Source organism: Chamaea fasciata, unplaced genomic scaffold (genome assembly GCF_029207755.1).
Source record: "Chamaea fasciata isolate MVZ Bird 193981 ecotype frontalis unplaced genomic scaffold, bChaFas1.0.hap1 SCAF_3, whole genome shotgun sequence".
NCBI lineage: Eukaryota > Metazoa > Chordata > Aves > Passeriformes > Sylviidae > Chamaea > Chamaea fasciata.
In genome coordinates, this window is record NW_027094088.1 from 27,113,881 (window position 1) to 27,135,709 (window position 21,829).

Consider the following 21,829-nt stretch of genomic DNA (forward strand, 5'->3'; position numbering starts at 1 on the left):
TCATCAAGGAACATGTATTATATGTATTATGTATTATATAACATGTAACTCTGTATTATCTCTCTTCTGCTAGTTTAAACATTTATTCATTAGGGAAGCTGATTTATGATAGTTCACCCATGCACAAATATTAGCACATTTTAATTTTAAAATCCATTTTTATTTCAACTTTTTAACTACATTCTACTTCTTTGTTTCCTGAATCCACTCTTGTCTTTAAAAAATAAGAACAGGTACTGTCTGAATAAAACTGAAAGACTGTAAAAGTAGTGAAGACAAGGGAATGCCACCAGCTGCACATTAACTTGGCTTTCAGTAGCTGTGGATGTTGTCATGTGCCAATAAGGTGAAAAGCTCAAGGGAAATTGCTTCTATTTAAGGTTAAATAAACAAATAAAACCAAAAGCACACTTCCCTCTCAAGAGTACATAAACGTCTGCCTAAACAAGTACCAGTGTATGTAAGCGGGCAAAGTCTGAAGTGGGAACAGTTGCTGAACACTGACCTGAGGATGCCCAGTCCTTATGAACGTTGAGATGCTGAACAACAGCAAACGATGAAAGCAGAAATTTAGATATCACCCTGTGTGTAAGCAGCAAGGCAAATATTTTCTGATGTTTAATGCTCTCCAAATTGCTGGTTCCGTGTACTGTTCTAAACAATCAGTTTCAAACACAAACCTGCTGAGCACAGGAAGTAGAGGACTCAAATGATGGCTACAAGGTGAGGAGGCCTTTCAAATGCTTGAATGACCCAAAGTGTTGGGCACCATCACCTCTACAAAACCATGTTCATGCCTTTTCTGTGCTCTATGGGTACCACCAGTATGTTGAAGAAACACACCCACTCATCCATTGTCTACTAGTACAGATTTCCAAAACAAGTTTTGACTGTATTGTGGATTTTTCGTATCAAGCAGACCAGTGAGACAGACCTGCTAGAACCAAATAATACATGACTTCATATCTTCCTAGGCTGGATTAATTAATGGGACAAATTCAGGCCACCCTTTAAGCAATCTGTACATTACTTGTTTGAGGAAGTAAAACTTAATAACCTCTTTAGTTGCGCCAAGCTGCTATGAGCTCACAACTTCCCTGTATAGCTAAACATGTCTTTTTCTAGTTGTTATTTGAAAGTACTATTTATGATTTTTAAAAAAATGCATGCTGTTAAGAACTTGGGCAAAATCCTTCCTGAAGCTCCCTCTGGCATCTTCTGACATCAAACAACATCACCTTTTCAGAGAATGCAGATGGTTACTCTTCCTGGCAGTCAAAGAACATGCCATTTACAAGCCTGTTGGCAGCACCATAACCTATTTCCAGGAGGTACTTGGAGCTAATTAACTGCTTCAGGAGTCAGCTGCTGCAGCTTTGGTCATGACACAGAAATAAACAAACAAAACTGCCTTCTTGGTGATTTTGAGGCACCATTAGAACTGCAACAAACTGAAAAGGCATGTGTTAAGTCCTAAGGCCTACAAACCACCTCTCTGACCCCATTAAAAGATGCTATTTGGTGGCCATCTTCAACAGTGAGCACGTGAAAAAGCAGCCTTGTATTTATGACATAAGGCAGCATGCAATACTACATAATGTATGCTGTGCCTGGAGAAACAACCACCCCCTCCAAGCTTTCAGTTTCCTCTGTTTCTACTCAGTAGGTAATCTGTAACATGTTATGGGATACAAAAACATTATTTAGGAAATGCAGAACAACAGCAATGACATCCTTTCGAAAGGACTCTCACTTGCAATGAAAGATCAGCATTCAGTCTCTTCCCTCCTTCATTTAGACTAACACTCAAGAATCCCCTGGAAAGCAGTGCTGCTTCAATGAAACATGGAAGTATTGTTTTCCTCCCAGATGTTGAGAACTGAATGTAAGAAATTAATCATTCATTTATTGAAGAAAAATTTTATATAACATGAGCAAAGAATGCTTACATAACTGATAGCTCTATCAAAACTTTAGAAGCAAATGCAGGTATACAGATTATTGCTAGAATTAACTTTTTCATTAAATAAGTGTAGATTATAAACACTGAGCAAATAATTTCATACCTCTAAGACAACTAATTCCTACATCCTCTAGTTTGTACCTAGCAAGCTAATACTTTTATCAGAATTACACAAAGAGAATTTTCTTAAATGTAATTCTTTACACTGCTTTTTTTATCTAAAAATTGGTTCTTAGTTGATTGGATGACACTTGAGTAATACTTCAATTTTTTGTAATTCATTACTTCATAAATACTTCATATATTATAAATAAATTCCAGCAAAATACTACTTTAGTTTCAATTTCTATTACCACAGATTTTTTTATTCTATTATTATTATTACCACAGAAATTTTCAGTAAATTCTTCAACATTCAGAGTGTAAATAACTCTGTTCTATCAAAACCCTACCTGCAGTAGCTCCTTTGTGCTTTTAAGAAACAATAACAAAATTGAACTGGAGTGAAAATTGTAACAGGGGTGAAAAACCATACAAGTTTTGATACTTTGTAGCCAAAATTAGAAACAACACATAATCAACCCGTACCACTTCCTAAATAGAGAATATGGAAGCTCAAGTAAGTGCAATTCACAGAACTTTCAAGTCTCATCTCCAACCCTTCTGTTGTGAAAGGATTAAAAGGAAAGCAGATGGCAACATTAATGGAAACTAACCACACCATCCAATCACAGCATTCTAAACAGCAATTTAGTACCAAAAAATGTTTTGACTCAAAGCATATGGGAAGTTATGCCCTGCTCATCTGCAAACACATTCCCGTCACTTAAATGCTGTAGTGCTAACATTTTACATTCCGCTCAGACTCCTTTCTGTCACAGAAGAAAAGGAGTAAGTTTAGCTAAGCACAAAGAACAATATACTTAGTACAGATTACTTATTAACACATATATAAAACTGACCTGGTTAAAACAGCATACAACGAAAACATTAAAATCTCAAGAACACACATCGGGTGCACTCACCAGTGAAGCTGTCTGAAGACCTACAGTGAGCGTAGCCCATAGGCAGATTCCCCGCTTCCGGGAAATTAGGGTTCTTCGCCATTCTGAACAACAGACAGATTGAACAGCAGGCACATAGAAACGTTATTCAGTAACATCCAGCTGCACAGCAACAACTGGAGCATTTCCTGGAACAATGCATGAAACACACACCATCAGAAACCATGAGCATAAAGCCTCACAATGAGAGTGATGCGTACTTCTCGATTCAACTCTTTGCAGAAATAAATTCTTTAAAATCCCTTCAATTTAATGGGAAAACTTCTAAAAACATTAGATTACAGGAACAGCATTTCTTTTTGGAGTCATCATAATTTAATTTTGACCGTTCATATTTTTAACCATCACAGAAGACAGTAACATGTTGCCATATTCATTATAAGCCAAAAATTTCCATCCTGACACTTTTGCTACAGCATTAATGTCCCTGGAAACACCTTTTTCCCACATGAGTGTCATAATTACACTTTGTATGGACATGGTTTATCACGCATGCTTTATTCCCTACAAAGACAAAATTCTCCAAGTGTTCTTGCCTAGCTAAAGTTTTGGGGTTTCTGTTTGGGTTTTGGTGGTTGTGTTTTTGTACAAAACTTTAGGCAGTTGCAGACCTTTCAACTGCGCAAGTCTTTTTTTAAACAGGAAACCAAAACAAAATTGTAGGGTCAGGAAAAAGAGAAATACAGAGGCTTGACTTGCTTAAATACATAACCAACATAATGAGTCTCTTTCAACAAGTATAAATTATTGTTAACCTCTCCATAATACCTGCCAGGAAGAAAAATAAACTGTATTTAATTCGCTAAAGCGATGATACTTTGATCTGTGAATTCTCTCATAAAGGTCACTCTAATTTTCTCTATGGGATATTTTTAAGAGAAAAAAGGAGGAGAAGATAGAAAAAAATATTTTTAGGTAGTCTCATGAACTAGAAAGTAACCACACCTTAATCCTGCAAATCAAATCCAGGCTTTTCACAAAGAAAGAAGACACATCAAATACACCTGCTTTGTGAGCAGGCTCAAATTAAACCCTAAAACAAATAAAAACTTTAATGATTCCAGCACAGGACTTCAAGAAGGTCTGTGTGCTGCGATTTAAAAGCATGAGCAAAGGGCACCGCTCGGCTAGCGAGATCACCGGCAGATTGCTAACAAGTTAACATCAAGTTGTTTTTTTCTTAAGTCTGATAATGCGTCTTCTAAGTTAAGAGTTATTTCAATGAATCACAGTAGTGCGTAACTTGCTGCGTGGTTAAACTACTACGACACCAAAACAGCAAGGAAAACATTGAGCACAGCGAGAGCGTCAAAATACTGAACTTATATTTTTTTACGAAATAAAATTCGAATCAGATGGCCACAGCAGGGCCTTGAGAAGCCAGCCAGGGGCAGGACGAGTGGCGGCAAGTGAGGCGGGCGCGGGGCAGAGTCGGCGGCCGAAGCCGGCGATGCTCCCAAGGTCGCGCCCGGGGTAGCCCGGGCCGCCCCCGACCCGCGGCTCGGGAGGTGTCAGGGGAGGCGACCCCAGCCCGCTCGGCCGCCCCTCCGTCGCCTCCACAAAAACGCACTTAGGTGAAATCGCTTTACCGCCAAACGCGTCCTACCCCGGACAGCGGCGCTCCCCCGGCCCTCCCCTGGTCGCCCTGCCCGCGCCCGGCGGGAGCCGCCGACAGCAGCACCTGCGGACCCCGGGGCAGCCTCGGGACCCCGCTCGGCCTCGGGGCCGCGGCCGCCGCGCCGCGCCGCGCCCCTCCCTCCCGCGGGACTCACCGGCCCCGCCGCCGCCGAGGCCTCCTCCCCCCGCCCCGCCGCCGTCCATACGTCACCCGGCGGCGCGCTGACGTCACCGGGCAGCAGCGGCTGCGTGTGACGCCGGCGTGGGTCCCGCCGCGCCGCGGGAGCGCTGCCGCCGCCGCCGCCGCCGCCGCCCGGTTCGTGCTCCGCCCAGGGAGCGCAGCCGGCCGGCGGGGACTGGGAAACAGCCACTCGTGTTTAACTTCCCCGCCGACCTGTCCGCTGCTCCTTGGCTGCATTCAAAATCCCTGTTTCCTTGGTAGCGGCATGCGTAGCTCCTGCCCTTCCGTGCGTGTCCTTCTTTGCTGCGTCAGGAGAGCCTCTCCCAGCGGGAATGGGGAATGCAGGCCTGTCGCTGCGTAACCGTGAGAGTGACTTCTGCTGCACTGCATGAAGCTATATTTAAGCCCTCCGAGAGGCAAAGCACTACACGCTATTTAATTCCATGCTTTATTTAGCAGAAAAGAAGCCTTCCTTGGAAGAAGTAAAAATAGTGGCCTGTAATCACTGAGAACGTGAAATAATTTCAAAAGTCTTTCTGTGCCTAAGATATTTTAGTATTATTGCATGTTAAAAGACTTATCATTAAGTGTTTTTCTTCAGTAGTTTATTCTTGGATTTCCTATCTGCGAATACTGGTTTAAATTAGTTCTCATTATGACAGGCAGCAGTAACTTTCTTTTTAAAAAACCCAAACCCACACTATGCCTACTTCATGATAATGCTGTAACTAATTTGTAGATGCTAGTGGTTTTTTTACTCGTTTCCTCTTTATTATAATCTATGTCTACACTTTGTTAAGCACTTAAAAAAATCAAGGGTCACTACAAGATTAGCCGACATGCTTAGAGTAAATTTTGACTACTAAGCAGAGATGCTTTAGCCTGCTCTACTTATATAGTTATCCACTGGACTACAGGATAGGAAAGATGTGTGCTAATGTCTTTCCAAACAATTCCACTGGTGACAGTATGGGTTTTAACGTCTTGGAAATACTCCTTAATGTCTCTACCAACTTCAAGCGCAGGTTTGTTATAGAGCCCAGACAGTATGACTCCTGAAACAAAAAAAATGGGAATGCACAAACCTGAGTTTCTGAACTTCGGGAGAAAATAATATGTTTAAGGAGGAAATACGCGGTAGGCAGTTCGGGGAGGCTGTACCTTCCTAGTACCTCAGCCAATGAGGAAAGAGGCAGAGCAACATGTGGCCGGGAGTTTATAAAAGGAGGCTGCGCCCTCCGAGGTTCAGCCGTGGGCCCCTGTGAACTCTCTCCTTTTATTCGAATAAAGTTGCAGGACTCCTCTGTCTCTTTTGTGGACACTGGCTTTTCATTGGATGGTTTTTTCTCTCACATGGGGGCACATCCAGGGTCCTTCCACCGTCTGGGTCCAGGACACGGCAGGAAGAGCCGGAGTTGCACCTCACCCAGTTTCCAGGTGATCAGCTCCCTTTGGCGCTGGCCAGCACCAGGCCATTGACTGGGTTCCCAAGGATGTCCAGGAGACAGAGGAGAGGTGGACCAGTGAGGTCCGTGAAGAGCCCACACGAAAGGACCACAGGAAATTTCACTGCTGAGTACAGTGATTCAAAACAGAATCCTCAAAGCTAAAGAGCGAGCCTTTCAGTCATCTAGAATTCAACAATGAGCAAGGCAACAGGCCATCATGCTTTAATTTTTTTTGTAGTTTTCACCAATGCTTTATTGAGAAGTGAACTGCAGTGCCATTACACTATTCATTAGCCTTTGGTTACACTACCCATTATTTGATAGCCACATAACTGAAGAGGTTAGGTGCTACTCTAACCAGAGTAAGACAAGGCAGAGGGGTTTTCTTTCCTTGTTGGAAGAAAAAAAAAAAGGATTTCAAAACTTCTCATAATTTATACTGTTTATAACATGTGAAACTGCATAAAATCAAACAATTGTGTAATGCATGGAAATCCTACATGCTTTCCTGCTGCTTGCAGGTATGTACCACCACTTGTTTTGGGAGGGCAGATCAAGTGTCTAGCAGTAGGAAACTGCTGTTTCAGATACTCTTTTTCATTAATTTCCCAAGACAGAATATACAGAGCATTTAAGTCAAATATAGGCCCAGGCTTCTACTGAAACAAAAATTATGAGCAAGTTCTTCCTAGTGTTGAAAGAGACAAGGGTGACTGAGTTAGCAACTATGAGACCTCTTCTCTTGGATGTCAGTCAGCAGTCAAAAGCTGAGCTGAAAGACTGAATTCTTTCTGTCATACAGATTTATTGCCTCTATAAAATTTCTTTTTGCAAGACTGTTTAAGGCTGCTCCTTAAAAGAGTTTTGCCTGGAATAATGTAAGTAAACTTTTGTAAGCATGCTACTACTCCAGTCAAAATTAGCCTGACATTTTATTTTCTAGTATACAAGATAGGACATGAAGTCTTCAGGATCTTTTGACTTCATAAAAAAATATGCTGAAGTTTCTTTTTGCCTCCTCATTGATGCTCATCAGTAGTAACAGAGGATTTGTTGTCGTTGCAATCAGTGTGAGATGCAGTGGGCTTCTGGTCACATATCTTTTGACAGTGTTTATTGAAGTACCAATATAATGAATGTTCAAGAGGAGAATCTGTTTTAAGTGCTCTTCCAGAAAATGATTTAGTACTGCTAACTGGAAACAATTTGCAGTGGTATCACAGGACAAGAAAAAAGGAATCCAAGTGAGGTCCCAGGGGATAGTCTTGGAGGAGACTCTGAAAGTGATTGATTCCTCTCTAAGCAAATTTCACAAACACTGTTACAGATTTTCTCCAGGAGTCTGAAAGTGGGCCTCTCTCATACAATATACTTCACTAGAACTAAGTGAGAGTCACCATGTGGTTAGGATTCAAAATTTCAATCCAGTAGCCATCAGGATCTTGAACAAATGCAAGTCCTTTCATTTTACCTATTAGGAAACAAACAAACAAACAAATAATATTAAGACTACGTGACTGGTTCTAAATGTCAAATATGACTACTTTGAAAAATATTTTCCTTTCTTCCTTTTGCATGAGAATTAGTTCAAATTTAGATGGATAATTCTAAAAACATCCAGATTAGTTTTTAATCAGCATCAGACCTTTCTATACAAAACTGTCAATCCTACTCTCAATAAAGCTGTAGTTAAAAGTCACTTTGGAATTCCATCTTTTGTTTATTGAAGTTTTTCGCATATGCCCCTGTAAATGTTCATCCTCAAAATTCAGAAAAATATTTTTGTCCTCTGGGGATGTTTTGATATATTTTCTTGAACTGGCTTTGCTGGTATAAAATCCTGTGCTACTCTGCCCTGTTCATCTCCCATCATTCCTGACTCCACACTGAAATTTTAGCATAATATTTTTACCCCTGACATGGTTTACAGTACACTTCTGCATCACTTCATAAAGCAGAGAAATGTAGCATTGTTACAAATTTTACTGTTGGAAAACATATTATTCATGAAAACAGGGTCCCCAAAATTTGTTTTTAACAGTAGATCAGGATAACACAGCTTAACATGTTATCTTTGGAGTGTTAAGCACACACTTGTAGTTATACTTACTCCATTAAGTTATTTACTGTAACAGAACCAGCCTAGCTCTTAAAATATTCTAGTCACAAAAAAAGCTGAGAAAACAGATGTTTGATTGGTAAGGCAGGAAAATCAACCCCATGCTTGATCTCCCAGCCTGCTCTGCAAAAAATGTGAAGCCCAAAACTTCCCTCTCCTCCTTGGCATTTGCTGCATCAATTTTGTTTGTGAATTTTAAAGAAGAGGTTTTGCTCTGCCCCCACCCCTTGTCTGCTTCAGGAGTTCTTTCTTGTGATTCCCTCCATTTATAGTCTAAGCTTGTTCTTGTATGTACTTTAATTCCTACCACTGCACAGCTCTAGGTCAGCAACTCTCATTTCAAGCCTCTCAGGGTTTAACAAATGGACAAATTACCAAAGGCTCAGAAACTTAAATGCTAGAAATACCAAGATCTATTCTTAATTCAAGAAATCAAGTTGAATTTTTAGCTATATTTCTTATTTTGCTTCAGCTGAGAACACAGTGAGTAAGATGAAAATTCCTTAAATCTCTTTCCAATTACTAGTGTTACGTGTCTGTTTTTAACTGCGTCAGTCCTAAAAATCTCATGAGGTCTTTTTATGAAACAGAATCCAGCTGAAAAATGCAAGACTTCTCACACTTCTGCATTTTGGGATATTTTCACATAGACATTCTTTCCTTATATACTCTCTAGATATTTGTGCTATACATTATGCAAGTCAATTATGATACAGACTAATGGGGCTACTCCTACCAAAGGTGACAGAACAGTTAAAAATATAATAACTAGTAGGTTGTACAGTGGGTGTTAAGTGGATTTACGTGAAAATAGCCAGAAAAGTCAAGAATGACTCAGTTTAAATGGGTGGCAACTATTCGTTTTTCTGATTTATTTTCCCAAGACAAGAACCAAGCTGATGTACCATGTGAATTTGATCCACGTTACAGTAAAACCTGTAACAACTCCAGGCAGCAGTATACATGACATGTAAACTATGACACCAACAGAGAATGTGAATTTTACTGAAGGTCAGGCTGCATACAGAAAGCACATAGCAGACTGATGTATTATTGTGACTGGGATGGATCTATTGCCAGTTTTGCCCACTCTGTAAGGGAGTGCAGGGGTAACTGGTTCTAGAAACCTCTAAGCAGTGGCAACTCCTAGCAACACATTACCCAGCTTTCCAGGAAGATCTCCTACACAGAACATATTAAAACCAAGGAAAAAAATTACTTGCCTTTCTGATCAAGACTTACCATCATCTGGTTTCTTCACAAATTTCACACCTAGTTCTTCAAACCTCTTACAAGCTTTATAGACATCAGGAACAGCAATTCCAATGTGTCCTGTGCAAGAAGGTAAAAAGAGTGAAGTGCATTTTAAGTATTACTGAGTGTTCCGTGAAAAAAGTTTGTTTAGTATTTCATGCTGTATTTCACATAAGCTATGACTATATTCAAGAAAATGTTCCAGAAAGAAGAGTGTTTTGGGTATTACCACTATTCTTCTTCAGAGAGTTATCTTTTGGTAGTGCCTTTTAAATACAAATGTTAAGAGTTGAAATATCTTATGTTGTTTAGACAAGAACTTCATTTAGAGTATGAGAAAATAAGATTTTCAATCAAACCATTTATCAGTATTTTCTTCCTTGAAGTGCAGCTCCATAACAGGATTTTGTTGTATTTTCTCTGTTTAACAGCACATGGAGTTTATCATTAATGCTGTTTTTGCAGAGACTGACACTACTGCTATGCAAGGACTGAGCTTACAAATCAATTCAGGAGCTTTAAATGTCAAGTGGCTGGACTAAGTGTGAAACTTATTTCACAGCAGTGACCTTTCAAGCACTCAGAATATCAAATCAAGGCACACAAGTAATATCCTCGGTGCTACAGACAAACGGAATTGTCCTTCTACCTTAAAATCAGTAACTACTGGATTATACAGTGGAAATCCAAGATTAAATCAGTTTAAACACCATGATAATCTAATACACAGGCACAACTGATGTTCTCCACTCAGTAGTTACAATTAGCACGTCTGCTTGCCAAAGGATTAAATTTTTGATAAAGAGTGTAACTATGGCTCATTACTCTGAAACACATTGGTTCATTTATTTTCATAATCTTTCACAGTATACATGTTGAAAGAAGAGAGATAAAGGACGAAAGGCAAGTTCCCTTCTTTCCAAGAGTTAGTACATTTTATTTCAAAGCTTAAAAACTATAAACACAAGACTGAAGACCTACCAAATCCTCGAGGATCTGAATTGCCATTGTGATAAGACTGACTGTCATCATTTTCAGTGCCCCAGTTGCTGAAAGAAGTAATTATTACATATTGAAGAAAAGCATTAAAAATAACAAATCCTAAATATTCAGTTTCCTTGCGGAGGGTAAGTTGAACCAGAGAATTTCAGCTGTTGGCTGCATTCATTAAACTATGAAGATCTTCCCTAGTCATGGGCTCCAGGGATGGTCTTGGGGCTAATCCAGTCATGTTCACATTACTTCACTATTATTTAGGGTCTACATTTGAATGAGTCAGAAATACTCCTGTCTCATTCAGGTTAGAGAGAAGGTTTTGCTGCACAAATCAGTTTATCTACCCATGACTGGGGAACAACAAGTGAGGGTAGCAGGTCCTGGAAGTAAGACAGCATTTGGGAGATTGTTTGAGCACAATTATAATGATTAGTAGCATTAACCAAATTGTCCTGTTTACAGGAAGCATATGTTTTGACTTAATACCCCTTTAGATTAGATTCCAGAAGCAATAGTTACCCATTATTAGGATGCTATGGGGATCCAAAGAAAGGTCTAGCCACATTGGGTTTCCCTAAATTACTTATCCAGATGGCATGCATATAAAATATAGCAAGTACTGTTTCATGTTTATGTTCACCTAGCAGTTTGAAAGAGCTTTGAAAGAAGATTAACCTTTCCAAGTATCCAATCTAAGATATATTTTAAAAATCTATGACAGTGAAGATGTATCCACAGTAATGACTGAATTTTTTATTCAATCTAATGGGATTTACACTTATCCAATACTATTTAATCACTGTTAGCTAAGTGTCATCTCTCTTTATGTAAATACTTACTGTGTCAGTTCAAGTGTAGCTTTTCTAGAGAAGGTCCAAGGTGTTCTCTCAGCTTTATCTTTCGGGATATCGTTTTTATCTTCATACCCCAGGAAATAGAGTGAGAACTTCATAGTAGGAAAGTCAAATTTTTGAAGCAGTCTAAATGGCAACAATTATTTTGAAATAGTAACTTAAAAGGGTAGTCAGGTAGCTTGCAAATACACCAAGATGCTTTCCCTATGGAAAAATTATTTCCAGGAATTTTTGCTCTTCTTTAATCCACACCTTAAAACAGCTACATTTTAAACTATCAAATAAAAACACTCCAGAATACATTATAAACCTACAGAATTTACAAGAATCAGACGTTTAAAAAACAAACTATCAGTAACTGAATAGAAAAGTCAGTACAAAGGCTTGCATCTTCAGGTTGTCACTCTGTTACTTCACTGTGTTTTCACAGGAAAACCTTTAACCACTTTAAAATTTCACCAAGGAATAAAAAGATCTACTTGGAATCTTACTCGTTCTAGATATCTCACTGGCACCAGACGAAGTTTTAGAATACAGCAAACATATCTTCAGATGAAATACACTAACAGTTTCAATAGCTAGCTATAATGACAAAATCCCTTTCAGATGTGACAATTTAATCAATTAAAAATACATGAAGCATATGTTTTTATGTAGGACATTTAACTGGAACGAGTAGGTATGCAAAATTAATCTAGTATCTTTTTTACAAGGTATTTAATTTATATTTTCACTACAGTGGAAGTAATTTATTTTACTTTAGTCTGGACTCATTTCAAAATGTTCAAAAACGTTGTATTTTGTTCTGAAATAACTCAAAATGTGCAAAAATGTTCAAAAACAGAATAAACGTGTTAAGCTTTTGCATGGCATCTGGCTCCCAAAAGACTGAGCCTGGACTTTGTCCTCACCCTTTACTGCCTTGCTCCCACGTGACTGGAGGCAGTCATAAATTCTGATACCTCTCACCTCTGAGAGCTATCAGAAAAAACTTAATTTCAAGGTTTTTCACAATGACTCCTCATTAGAAGCACAGTCATAAAAGTTACCAGTTAGCTGCAGGCTCACTGAAGAGGAAGTAAGCAAGCTGTACCCTGATAATTAATGACCTATTTAAGAAAAAAAGAAATTTCTAGTCAAGGCCAATATTAGTTCATTTGCAGCTTAGGCACCTGCAGCCTACTGCCAGACTGCTCAACTGAGCATCAGCTGATGGGACAGCATTGTTTATGTAGTTAAACCAATTAGTATAATTACATCCAAAAAAATAATTCTTTTCAGAAGAACGGAAGAAAAACCCAAACTTATCACAGCAGACAAATTCTACTCACGTCATTCCAAGTACCCTTGTATAAAAATCCAATGACTTCTTAGGATCCTTTACTCTTAACATTGTCTGCTGAAACATGAAATCCTGTGGGGAAAAAAGGTTTATTCTTTATACATCAGCCAGAACTGAATTATGGGTATTAACAAAGATGCCAGTTGGTAATGACTCTAAAACCAGCAGGTTCAGAAGCAACAAAGAGATCTACATTAAGTGTAAATAAAACCTTTTGTCCTGATTTTGTACACAGCGATTTGTGCTAAATAAATGTCTTTGTAATGTAATGTTTAAAGCAAATAAAGAAACCCATGAGTGGTACCATTTAATATGCATTATCAGATGCATCAAGAAAGGGTATCCTTATATTTATTACTCATTTATGGGGCTGTAGCATACATGAACATCTTCACACATAAGCACAACGGACACGTGAATATGCAATATTGAGCCTCCTGGACTCCTGAACTCATTATTTTGATTATTTCATGGCACAAGAATTGAACTTCTGTTAAGCTTGATTACATCTTGGCAATAAAACCGGCCTGCAACTCTGTAAGGATGTTTTCTTGAAGTCCAAGGGTAACTATGTACCAAGAGGCTTGTGAACGACCAAGTGGATTAAAATTGAGAATAGTTGACAGAGGTAACGGGGAAAAAAAAAACCCAAAATATGCAATTACAAGGTTCTCCTAATAAAAAGTAAAAAGGTTTGGGGCGTTTTGACGGATTTTTTTTGCGCCGCCCGGGCAGGGACTGGCCGAAGCTCCCGAAGGCGCGGGCCCGGCCGAGTGTGCCCCGGGGGGTTCGGGGGCTCACAGGCACCGGCCCGGCCCGTGCGCCCCTCGCCAGGACCCAGAAATCCGCCGGGCTGCCCGACACACAGGCGGCCAGGGCAGCTCCGTGCCCGGCCACACTTCGCGGCCCCATGCCGGCCCCCACGCCCCGCACGTCCGCCCGCTGAGGCGCCCTGAGGGGGCCGGGAAGGAGCGGGCGCCACAGCCCCGGGGCGCACCCGTCACCCCCACCCGCCCCACCTTGGTGCTGGCATCCGGCTCCGAGCAGGCGCCGTAGGCTGCCTCGTCCGTCAGCCCGCTGAGCTCCGCCGGCGCCGCCATGTCGGGAGAGGAGGACGGAGAGGAGGCGGAGAAGGAGGAGGAGGAAGGGGAGGAGGAGGCGGAGAGAAGGCGGTGCTGCGGCCCGCCCCACCCCACCAGCGGCCGGGCCGCTCCCTCGCAAGGATGTCCAAGAAGGGCTGCGGAGCTGTGGGATCAGATCGAGGTCTGCCAGTTCGTCCCTAACTCGTAGCGAGCCCCTCAAGCTCTGAATCAAACTTTTCAAGTTTTGCTTTGCTGTCGGTCAGTAGCTATACCTGCACAGTTATTATTAAGCATCTACATTGTGAACGTAGTCTGCTTGGCTAGTCTTCTGTTTTAAGGAAAAGAGAACACAGTCCTAAGGTGTGTGGGCTGTCTGCACGAGAGCCACCAAGAGTGAAGTCAGCAGAACTGCGCAGTAAGTGGGGAAAATGAAATCCCAGTAATGGGCAATCACGACCACTGACTCCTGCTCAAAACAGACCCCAGACTCAAATGGAAGGAAGATTTACACCGGTGGACTAATTAGCATTAGAAGTGGGAGATATGACTAGCAAATACGAGGTTGAGCACTAATTAATGGCAAAGTAATTTGTAACCGATGAATACTGATGCGTTTAAAATTGAAATTTATAAATACTGTGAAGTTTTGATTATTGGGGAGCCAGCATTTTGTGCATTGCTGCCCAGCTCCCTACTTGGAGCAAACTAGAATAAAAAATAGAAATATCTTGTCTCAGTGTGTGAATTGACGCTGCACAGGTAACGAGCCCGCGTTCAGGACAACCTAAGTATCAAAGGGAAGGAGATTCCCTGACTGTGTCTTTACTTAGCTGGAGTGTGGCATGAAAGTGAGGATCCCCTACAGTGACCTGACGATGCATCCTTCCGGTTGCCACTGGGAGGCCGAGGGTACCACACCAGTGCCACAGCAACCACAGCTGAAAACCCAGCTCCACTGGAATGATGCTGCTTTTGTAAGTCCTGGCAGTATTGGGCTCTTTGGCAATCCTGGCCTTGCCTTGTTGTCAAACTTATGGCAGCCTTGGTTTAGTATTGACCGAGTTTGATTTCTGCTTTTGCCTCCAGGTGCTGGGGAAAGATTTCAAGTAGCATTTGTCACAGAATCACAGAATTGGGCAGGTTGGAAGGGACCACAGTGGATCTGTTCCAATCTCCCTGCTCAAGCAGTGTTGTCCCAGAGAACATGGATTGTGTCCAGATGGTTTTTTGATATCCCCAGTGAGAGGCACTCCACAACTTCTCTGGGCAATCTGTTCCAGGGCTCAGTCACCCTCACATTAAGAAATTCCTCCTATTCAGATGGAACTTCCTGTGCATCACTTTCTGCCTTTTGTCCCTTATCCTAATTCTTGGCACCACGGAGAGCTGCCTGTAAACATCCTCGTGGCATTCTCCTCCCAACCCCCTTTAGATATTCATACACATTGATGAGACCCCCTTTCAGTGGTCTCTTTGCCTTCTGGACTTACACACTATCCTTTAGTATAAAAATATCATTTCAGGTCCAAGAGTGAAGGATAATATTTCTCTGAAAAACACAGAATGAAAACCAGGATTGGAAACACTGTGAGGGGGAAAAAAAATTAAAACTCCACTCGTTTTAGAATCAGAGCAAAGCACTTTCTCAGCGCAGAGCTCAGTCTGCGTTACTCAAGTAACTTTGACAGGCAGATTTAACCACACCAGCCGCGCGGGCCAGCGGCTCCCAGGTACACGAGATCTTCACGGTGGAACGACGGTTCGGATTCTGGGGGTCGAATTTTGGCCGCCCGACGCGCGGGCACAGCGGGCGGGCGGCAGCAGCGCTCTCTGAGCCCCGCGGCTCCCGGGCGGCCGTTGGAGCCGCGGCCCCGCGCCCGGCCCGCGGCCGTTACGGGCTCCCGGTACCGGCCCGGCCCGGCCCCTCGCCCCGCCGGGAGGAGTCTGCCCGCGGCGGGCGCTGGACCGCCCGCTCCGCCCGCTGGGAGGAGACACGGCTCCGGTCAGGTCCCTGAGGATCTTCGCCTGCATCTCTCTGCCAAAGCTGAAGTGCAGGGTAAGGCAGCTCAGCTTTGCAGAAGACAGCCGAAAGGCTGTATTCCCAATGCTTAGTGCTTGGGAATCATCCACTTCTCTTTCCCTCTCTCTAATCCTCCTTCAACCTTCCTAAAATGATGCATCCTGGAAGCTAGACCTACTTTCCTTGAAGGAACAGGTCCTGTAGAGAAGGTTTGGGGCATCCTGGAGGGAAGGAAAGGAGTTTTTGACATAAAATTATGCTTGTTATTCCAGCTGGGAGAGGTGGGCAGATGAACCTCATACAGGTTTTTGTAAAGTGTGAGAATGTCACATGAGCTGCCGCGTATCTTGAGTATAGATTTTGGAGAACTAGGGACGATGCCAGGATACAATGCATTTTTTAAAGAAAGCTGCAAGAACCCAACCTCTCCCATCTTGTGCTTTAGGGGAAAGTATCAGCTAAAAGCAAACCAGTTAAAAGGCAAAGAAATTAGCATCCAACCGATTCCACTTGAGCAGAACAATCAAGGAGGAAAGTACCACTGCTAAACTTGAAGATGACGAGGCCAGTCATAGAAACATGAAGAAAAAAAAAAGTTACATTTTGTGTGTGTGTGTGTGGCTTTCCTTAAATTTGTTTTTTTGGTTTTTTTGGTTTTTGGGGGTTTTTTGGTGGTATGTTTACTTCAAGAAAAAGATGAACATCTTCTGTAGCAGGTGATTGCATATCTAAAACCATAGAACATCAGCTAATTTGTCACCTGTTATATGGGCAAAAATAAGGAGCCAGTAATGTACTACCAGGTGTTTTTCAGGTGTTGCTTTTCATGTCAGCCTCACCTTTGATTTTGATTTCCCAAATCAGATAATAGTGTCAAAGAGAGCATATAGCACTGTTACAGCAGTGGTAGGCTGCCCTTAGGCCTCACATGAACTACTAAGGAATTCTTGATTGTTACCTTGATTCTTATTGTAATTGTACACTGAGCAGAATAGCAATTTCTGTGTATGCAAGTCTTTTTGTAAGCTCAGTTGCTGAATTTGGGTATATATTTTAGAAACTAAAATTTAAACAATTTGTTTGTATTTGAAACCATTTCTATTTCTCAGTAATCAGATATGCACTGAAATTATTTATATTTTAAAATGTATTTGTTATACAGAGAGGCATTCGCTCCACACAATGCATGTGTATGAAAATTTGTTTAAAAAAAGTCTCAATCTTCATCTTGACATTTGTAAGCTATCATAAAAATGTATATAAATGTCTGGAATTTTAAGGGCTGGAAGAGGACTTGATGAAACTATTAAATTTATATACCTGGAAAGTCAGTTTTGCCATGTTCCTGTCTTCTGGAAAAGGTAGACTTGAAATATCTGGATTGTTATAAACATAATCTTCTCTTTTCAAATTTCAGATTTTAGAATGGCGGGAGTACAAAAAAATACTAAAAAAGATTCAATCACTGGAGAAGATGTGCCCAGACCTTCTCAAACTACTCAACGAATGGAGAGCATTTCCTCTTCGTCTCGTTCTTTTGGAAGTCAAAGTTTGACCAAGTTTTACCGCCCTAGTGGAGTTCCGAGCCTGCAAAGTTTCAAAACAAGAAAGGTTATAAGTTTCTGGTTCTTCCCTCAGATTATTAAATTCAGTTTATGTTAATCATTAGTTAAAATATTTTGTTATTGTTTTTGTTTAGACTCAGTCTTTTTACTAAATTATTTCTGGCAGAAAGTGAGTCTTCTTCCCATGTTTGTGATATTTTAAAACTTTAAAGTAATAGAGGTCAGAAGCAAGAGATATTAACTGAATAATTCACATTGGAGCAAAGCTGTACTCAGCTTAGTTCCTGCAAATATTTACCCACCCTAGATACTTTATTTTAAATGGATGTTTTAACATTTCTGTATCAATTTAATAAATTAAAATTTTGATTGTGAACAAGAAAACCAGTTAATGTCCCATAAAAATCTTAAAATCTAACTGTACTATTCTTAATGTTTGTTTTTCCTTGACATATCCTCAAATTTGACTTCACATCTTATAATAATACTTAATAATTTGTTCTTCAATTAGGCTGTGAAAATTTAGGTATTTTTAAAGATTAGGGCATTTTGAAGCCGTAAATATGAGACAGTAGATTTAAGCATTAGTTGCAAGTTAGTCAGTGAGTCATTGTTGTGATTACTTTGTGTATTTTTAGTTTGAAAGTCTTGTTTAATGTTTTAGGTTCAATATGAAAAAGCAAGAGAAGATCGAAGAGCAAAACTCAATGCTTTATATAAATACATATTTGAAGTTCTCAGTGCCGTTGCAGGCTTAGACTTATCAACTGTGGAAGAAATGGTATTGGATGTCCCTACGGTGAGTCTGTTCTGTATGCCTGTTGATTTAAATTATTAGTTAAAATATGTAGCAGATTACCCCTTTGATAGGAAGTGTTATCCATCATTTTGATTGTTTCTGCCAGAAAATGTGATTACTAAGGCATATAATCAATCTGAAAGGATACCTGACTACATCTTTCAGCTAAGTTTCCTGGCAGATTTGCAAATACCCCCAAGGTTTTTGATTATGGTTTTTTTATCTTTCTTACCTCAAGGAAAACATAAATACTGCTGTTATTTTGACCAAAGGATTTCTTTTCACATCTACCAGTTTCAAAGTTTCATCCATCTCAGACAGACTTTATTGTGTTCTAAGTATGATCACTTTTCTTTGTTCGGCAAGTTCTCACTGAAATTTCAAAGATTCTGCAAAAACGTGTAACTTACGGAGCATTTTCAACATTAGCATATTGTTAGTAATATGAAGGAAGAATAATACTGCACCCTTTGAATACTATGAAACTGTTTGAAAGACCTACTAAGCTATTTCAGTTTTGAGCACTTTATGTTTGGATGTTTAAAAGATAGGGTTACGTGGGTCTGTAGAGTGTATAGATCTCAAAGCCACTCTCATTATTTTTGTGTGTTTAGTGTTGTCTTCCATGATGTTTCAAAGTTATTAAACAAACAGGAGGAAACAGTTAAACTGTACTTTAAGTAGATTATCAAAACTCGGTATGGCTGTTGTGAAAAGATATGACTTGACTTCTCTGACTGCACTGTTTTTATTTGACTGTTGTTGCACCTGATTGATGTTATTTTTGTCTGTTAAGACAGATTTGACTTAGGATTTAAAACTCAGTCAGATAATATATTCTTTGATAAAACAAGTCCATTCTTAGAACTTTGGTTCTACACTTACAAGAGAAATTTAACCTTAATCCATATTTGTTAGGGTTTTGTTTGTTTATTGATATTTTTACATCATAAAATCTACTTAGCCTACTTTGTCTCTATTTTTTTTTCCTTCTTATACAACACAGAGGTGTGCTAAGTAGTGTCCCTTTTTTTACATTTGCTAGATGATATATGGTTTTAAATCATTCTGATTTCATGTGTAACTGCAGTTCTACACCAAGTTTGACTAATCCCAACACTTGAGAAATTTAGAAATTTTGGAATCTTGAGAGGTTTTTTTTGTATTTGGTTTGAGTTTTCCTGTTTGTTTATTTTTGTTTGCGTTTGATAGGGTTGAGTTGGGGGTTTTTTGGCTGTCATGAGGACCATCTGAAATTTTTTTTTGTGGTTGAATATTTTCCTGCTCCCAGTTTTAGTTTACTTACAAACAATTTAGGCTGTTGGGGCTGCATCAGTATTTTCCCTTCCCTCAACAAATTGTCATGTAATAAATTCCCATAAACATATGTCTTTGATATCCACGAGTTAGGTTTTGCCCTTCAAAGTGTTAGCCTGCAAATACATTCACACAGTGGGCGTGAGAACCACATGGACCTGAAACAGAAGCTCTTTGCAGAAGCAGTAGCTGTGGGGACAGCTCACATTTTACCTTCTGTGTAGAATCATAGAAACCCAAAGTTACTGTTTGTCCTCCTCTTCCTCACAAGCTGGAGTGCTTCTTGTAGTAGTAATTTTTTTCCAGCTTCTTGTCACTCCAGTTTCAGCACTTTAACAATTTTTTCTTTCACTGTTTTGGGGGTGGGGTTTTTTAATGTATTTTTCTCTGTTTTAACCTTATTATTCACTAGTGCTGTTAACAAAAGTGAAACGCACTTCTAGTACTGGCTTGCTTTTACTTCTTTTATTTTCATGCAATGTTTTCTTCTCACAAGAGTGGCTTTAAATTCTGTTCACCTGGGTTTCACTCATTTTCTCTTCACTGTTCTGATTCAGCTTTAGTATTTGTTTATTTTGGGAAAAAAAAATCCCAAACATGCTCATAAGAAATATACCACAACTAGAAACGTATTCTTTGTCCCTGAGCAGGTGATGCATCTCCACACATGCTTGCTAAACTTCTGACCCTTTTCTTGTGGTGTGGAGGAAACAGGAGATCTCACTACCAAGGCTGAGTCCTTCAGTTGGACACTTCCTATCTTCTCACAGTATTTGAGGATAAACATTGCAAGCCAACAAAACTTTAAGCAGTAGCATGGTCAAATTAGCTTTGCATGTCTTAAAGGCACATGAAAATATTTTGAGTAACACATATTCACTCTTTGATTTAACAGTTTGATCCCTTTGATTCGTTTTTTGCCAAGGGAGGAAGAAAATCATTGAAAATTTTCTATCAAGAAGGAAATGCACGAGGAGCAGGTAAATATTTAGCAGTAATAATACAGGCACGTGTAACAGTGCATTCTATTGTTCATTTTGTTCGAGGTTTCGCAGAGTAAAATCTGCTTTTGCTTGTTCAGAATTTTGCAATGTTTTGCTCTGATGACTGAAATTTCATATTTTAAATGCTTGTTTCAAGTCAAATTGTTTAGGAGAATAATAAATCTCAATTTTAGCCATTCCTGGAAGAGAGATTAAAAAGTGTCTGAAATACTGACTTGGTTGTGACTTTTTCATACATGAATTTTCCCCACAGTTCATTAGAAAGCACTTTCATAAAACCTGTCTCTGAATTTTCATTTATTATAAATATTTAAAATTTTTCAGGTTTCACATGCATGGTAGAGAATTAGACTGTAATGTCTGAAATCCCTAATGATTCATTAATTGTTACTTATTTATATTGAGCTCTCAAATTGCATAGGAATATATCCACAGAGGACCTGAGGCCATCTCGTAGTCTCTATTTTCTCACTTAGAGAAAGTGAGACATCTTTTTAGGTAGGATAAATGAAAATAAAATACCTTAGTCACCAGCAAATTGTTTCAGAACTATGGGCCCAAGTAAATTCCCTTTTCAGTGCATTACAATGTACCCAAAAAGGTTTGTAAGATACACGTTATACATTTGGTGTAGTTTTCTAATAGTGTGATTAATTACAGTTACAAATTATGCTGGGTTTTGTTCTCTGACAAAAGAAAATAAATTGTTTATATGTTCAATTTTATTTCCTTATATTGATTTTAAGCATTTTATAATACCCTCATTTTTAAAAAGAGTCATACCTATGCAATTCCTTTTCAGAGTGTGGTCGGGTAATTCCAGGTGTTGAAAAAGGAAGTAGAATTTTGCAATTTTATGTGGAGAAGACACCAGACAAGATAAAAGGACTCTGCTTTTTTTTTGTTCGCTATAGGAATGACACGTCCATAAATGATAAAACTATACATGAGGTATTCTCTCATATATTTTAAAAACTAAGAGCTCTAAAAGCAGTTATTTTTTGTTCCATTATTTTTTTCACTGTTGTCATGTAACTAAAGTTACTGGTAACTGCTTTGCTCTCCATTTTGGCTAAACAACAAATAGCTGAATCGTTTCAGCAAATACTTGTGAATTTAACGTCTTACTTGATTCTTCTTAAAGAGATAGACATGAATTTCTCATTCTACTTGATATTTTTTCAAGAGGTTAAAGCTGTCAAGT

At 39.7% G+C, this 21,829-nt stretch overlaps 3 protein-coding genes across 4 annotated transcripts in view; 1 reads left to right on the forward strand and 2 right to left on the reverse strand.

The window, feature by feature from the left end:
- The window catches only part of BTBD9 (BTB domain containing 9), a 108,497-nt gene extending 103,647 nt beyond the window's left edge, over window positions 1-4,850 (reverse strand). For both annotated transcript variants that reach the window (XM_066178424.1, XM_066178425.1), the window contains exons 1-2: window positions 4,800-4,850; window positions 2,989-3,155 (exon numbers count right to left, since the gene is read on the reverse strand). In XM_066178424.1, coding sequence (XP_066034521.1) covers window positions 2,989-3,070 — 82 coding nt within the window. In that variant the 5' untranslated portion in view covers window positions 3,071-3,155; window positions 4,800-4,850. The remainder of the gene's footprint in view (window positions 1-2,988; window positions 3,156-4,799) is intronic.
- Window positions 4,851-6,494: 1,644 nt separating this feature from the next.
- On the reverse strand, window positions 6,495-13,975 carry GLO1 (glyoxalase I). The gene is made up of 6 exons (XM_066178427.1): window positions 13,858-13,975; window positions 12,828-12,910; window positions 11,482-11,622; window positions 10,628-10,695; window positions 9,635-9,724; window positions 6,495-7,744 (listed from the first exon to the last, which is right to left on the reverse strand). The coding sequence occupies exons 1-6, from the start codon at window positions 13,936-13,938 to the stop codon at window positions 7,656-7,658; spliced, it is 552 nt and encodes a 183-aa protein (XP_066034524.1). The 5' UTR covers window positions 13,939-13,975; the 3' UTR covers window positions 6,495-7,655.
- A 3,390-nt stretch (window positions 13,976-17,365) lies between these two features.
- Window positions 17,366-21,829, forward strand: part of DNAH8 (dynein axonemal heavy chain 8) — a 126,370-nt gene continuing 121,906 nt past the window's right edge. The window contains exons 1-4 of the mRNA XM_066178428.1: window positions 17,366-17,551; window positions 18,170-18,304; window positions 20,517-20,601; window positions 21,428-21,576. Of these exons, the coding sequence (XP_066034525.1) occupies window positions 17,366-17,551; window positions 18,170-18,304; window positions 20,517-20,601; window positions 21,428-21,576 (555 nt within the window). The remainder of the gene's footprint in view (window positions 17,552-18,169; window positions 18,305-20,516; window positions 20,602-21,427; window positions 21,577-21,829) is intronic.

What these genes read in the sequence shown, in the direction of transcription:
- GLO1 (XM_066178427.1), bottom strand. Translation starts at nt 13,938, where the DNA reads ATGGCGGCGCCGGCGGAGCTCAGCGGGCTGACGGACGAGGCAGCCTAC. An exon ending in ACAAGGGTACTTGGAATGAC is followed by an intron (nt 11,623 to 12,827) that starts GTGAGTAGAATT and finishes GTTGCCATTTAG; the next exon opens with ACTGCTTCAAAAATTTGACT. An exon ending in TGTGAAGAAACCAGATGATG is followed by an intron (nt 7,745 to 9,634) that starts GTAAGTCTTGAT and finishes GTTTCCTAATAG; the next exon opens with GTAAAATGAAAGGACTTGCA.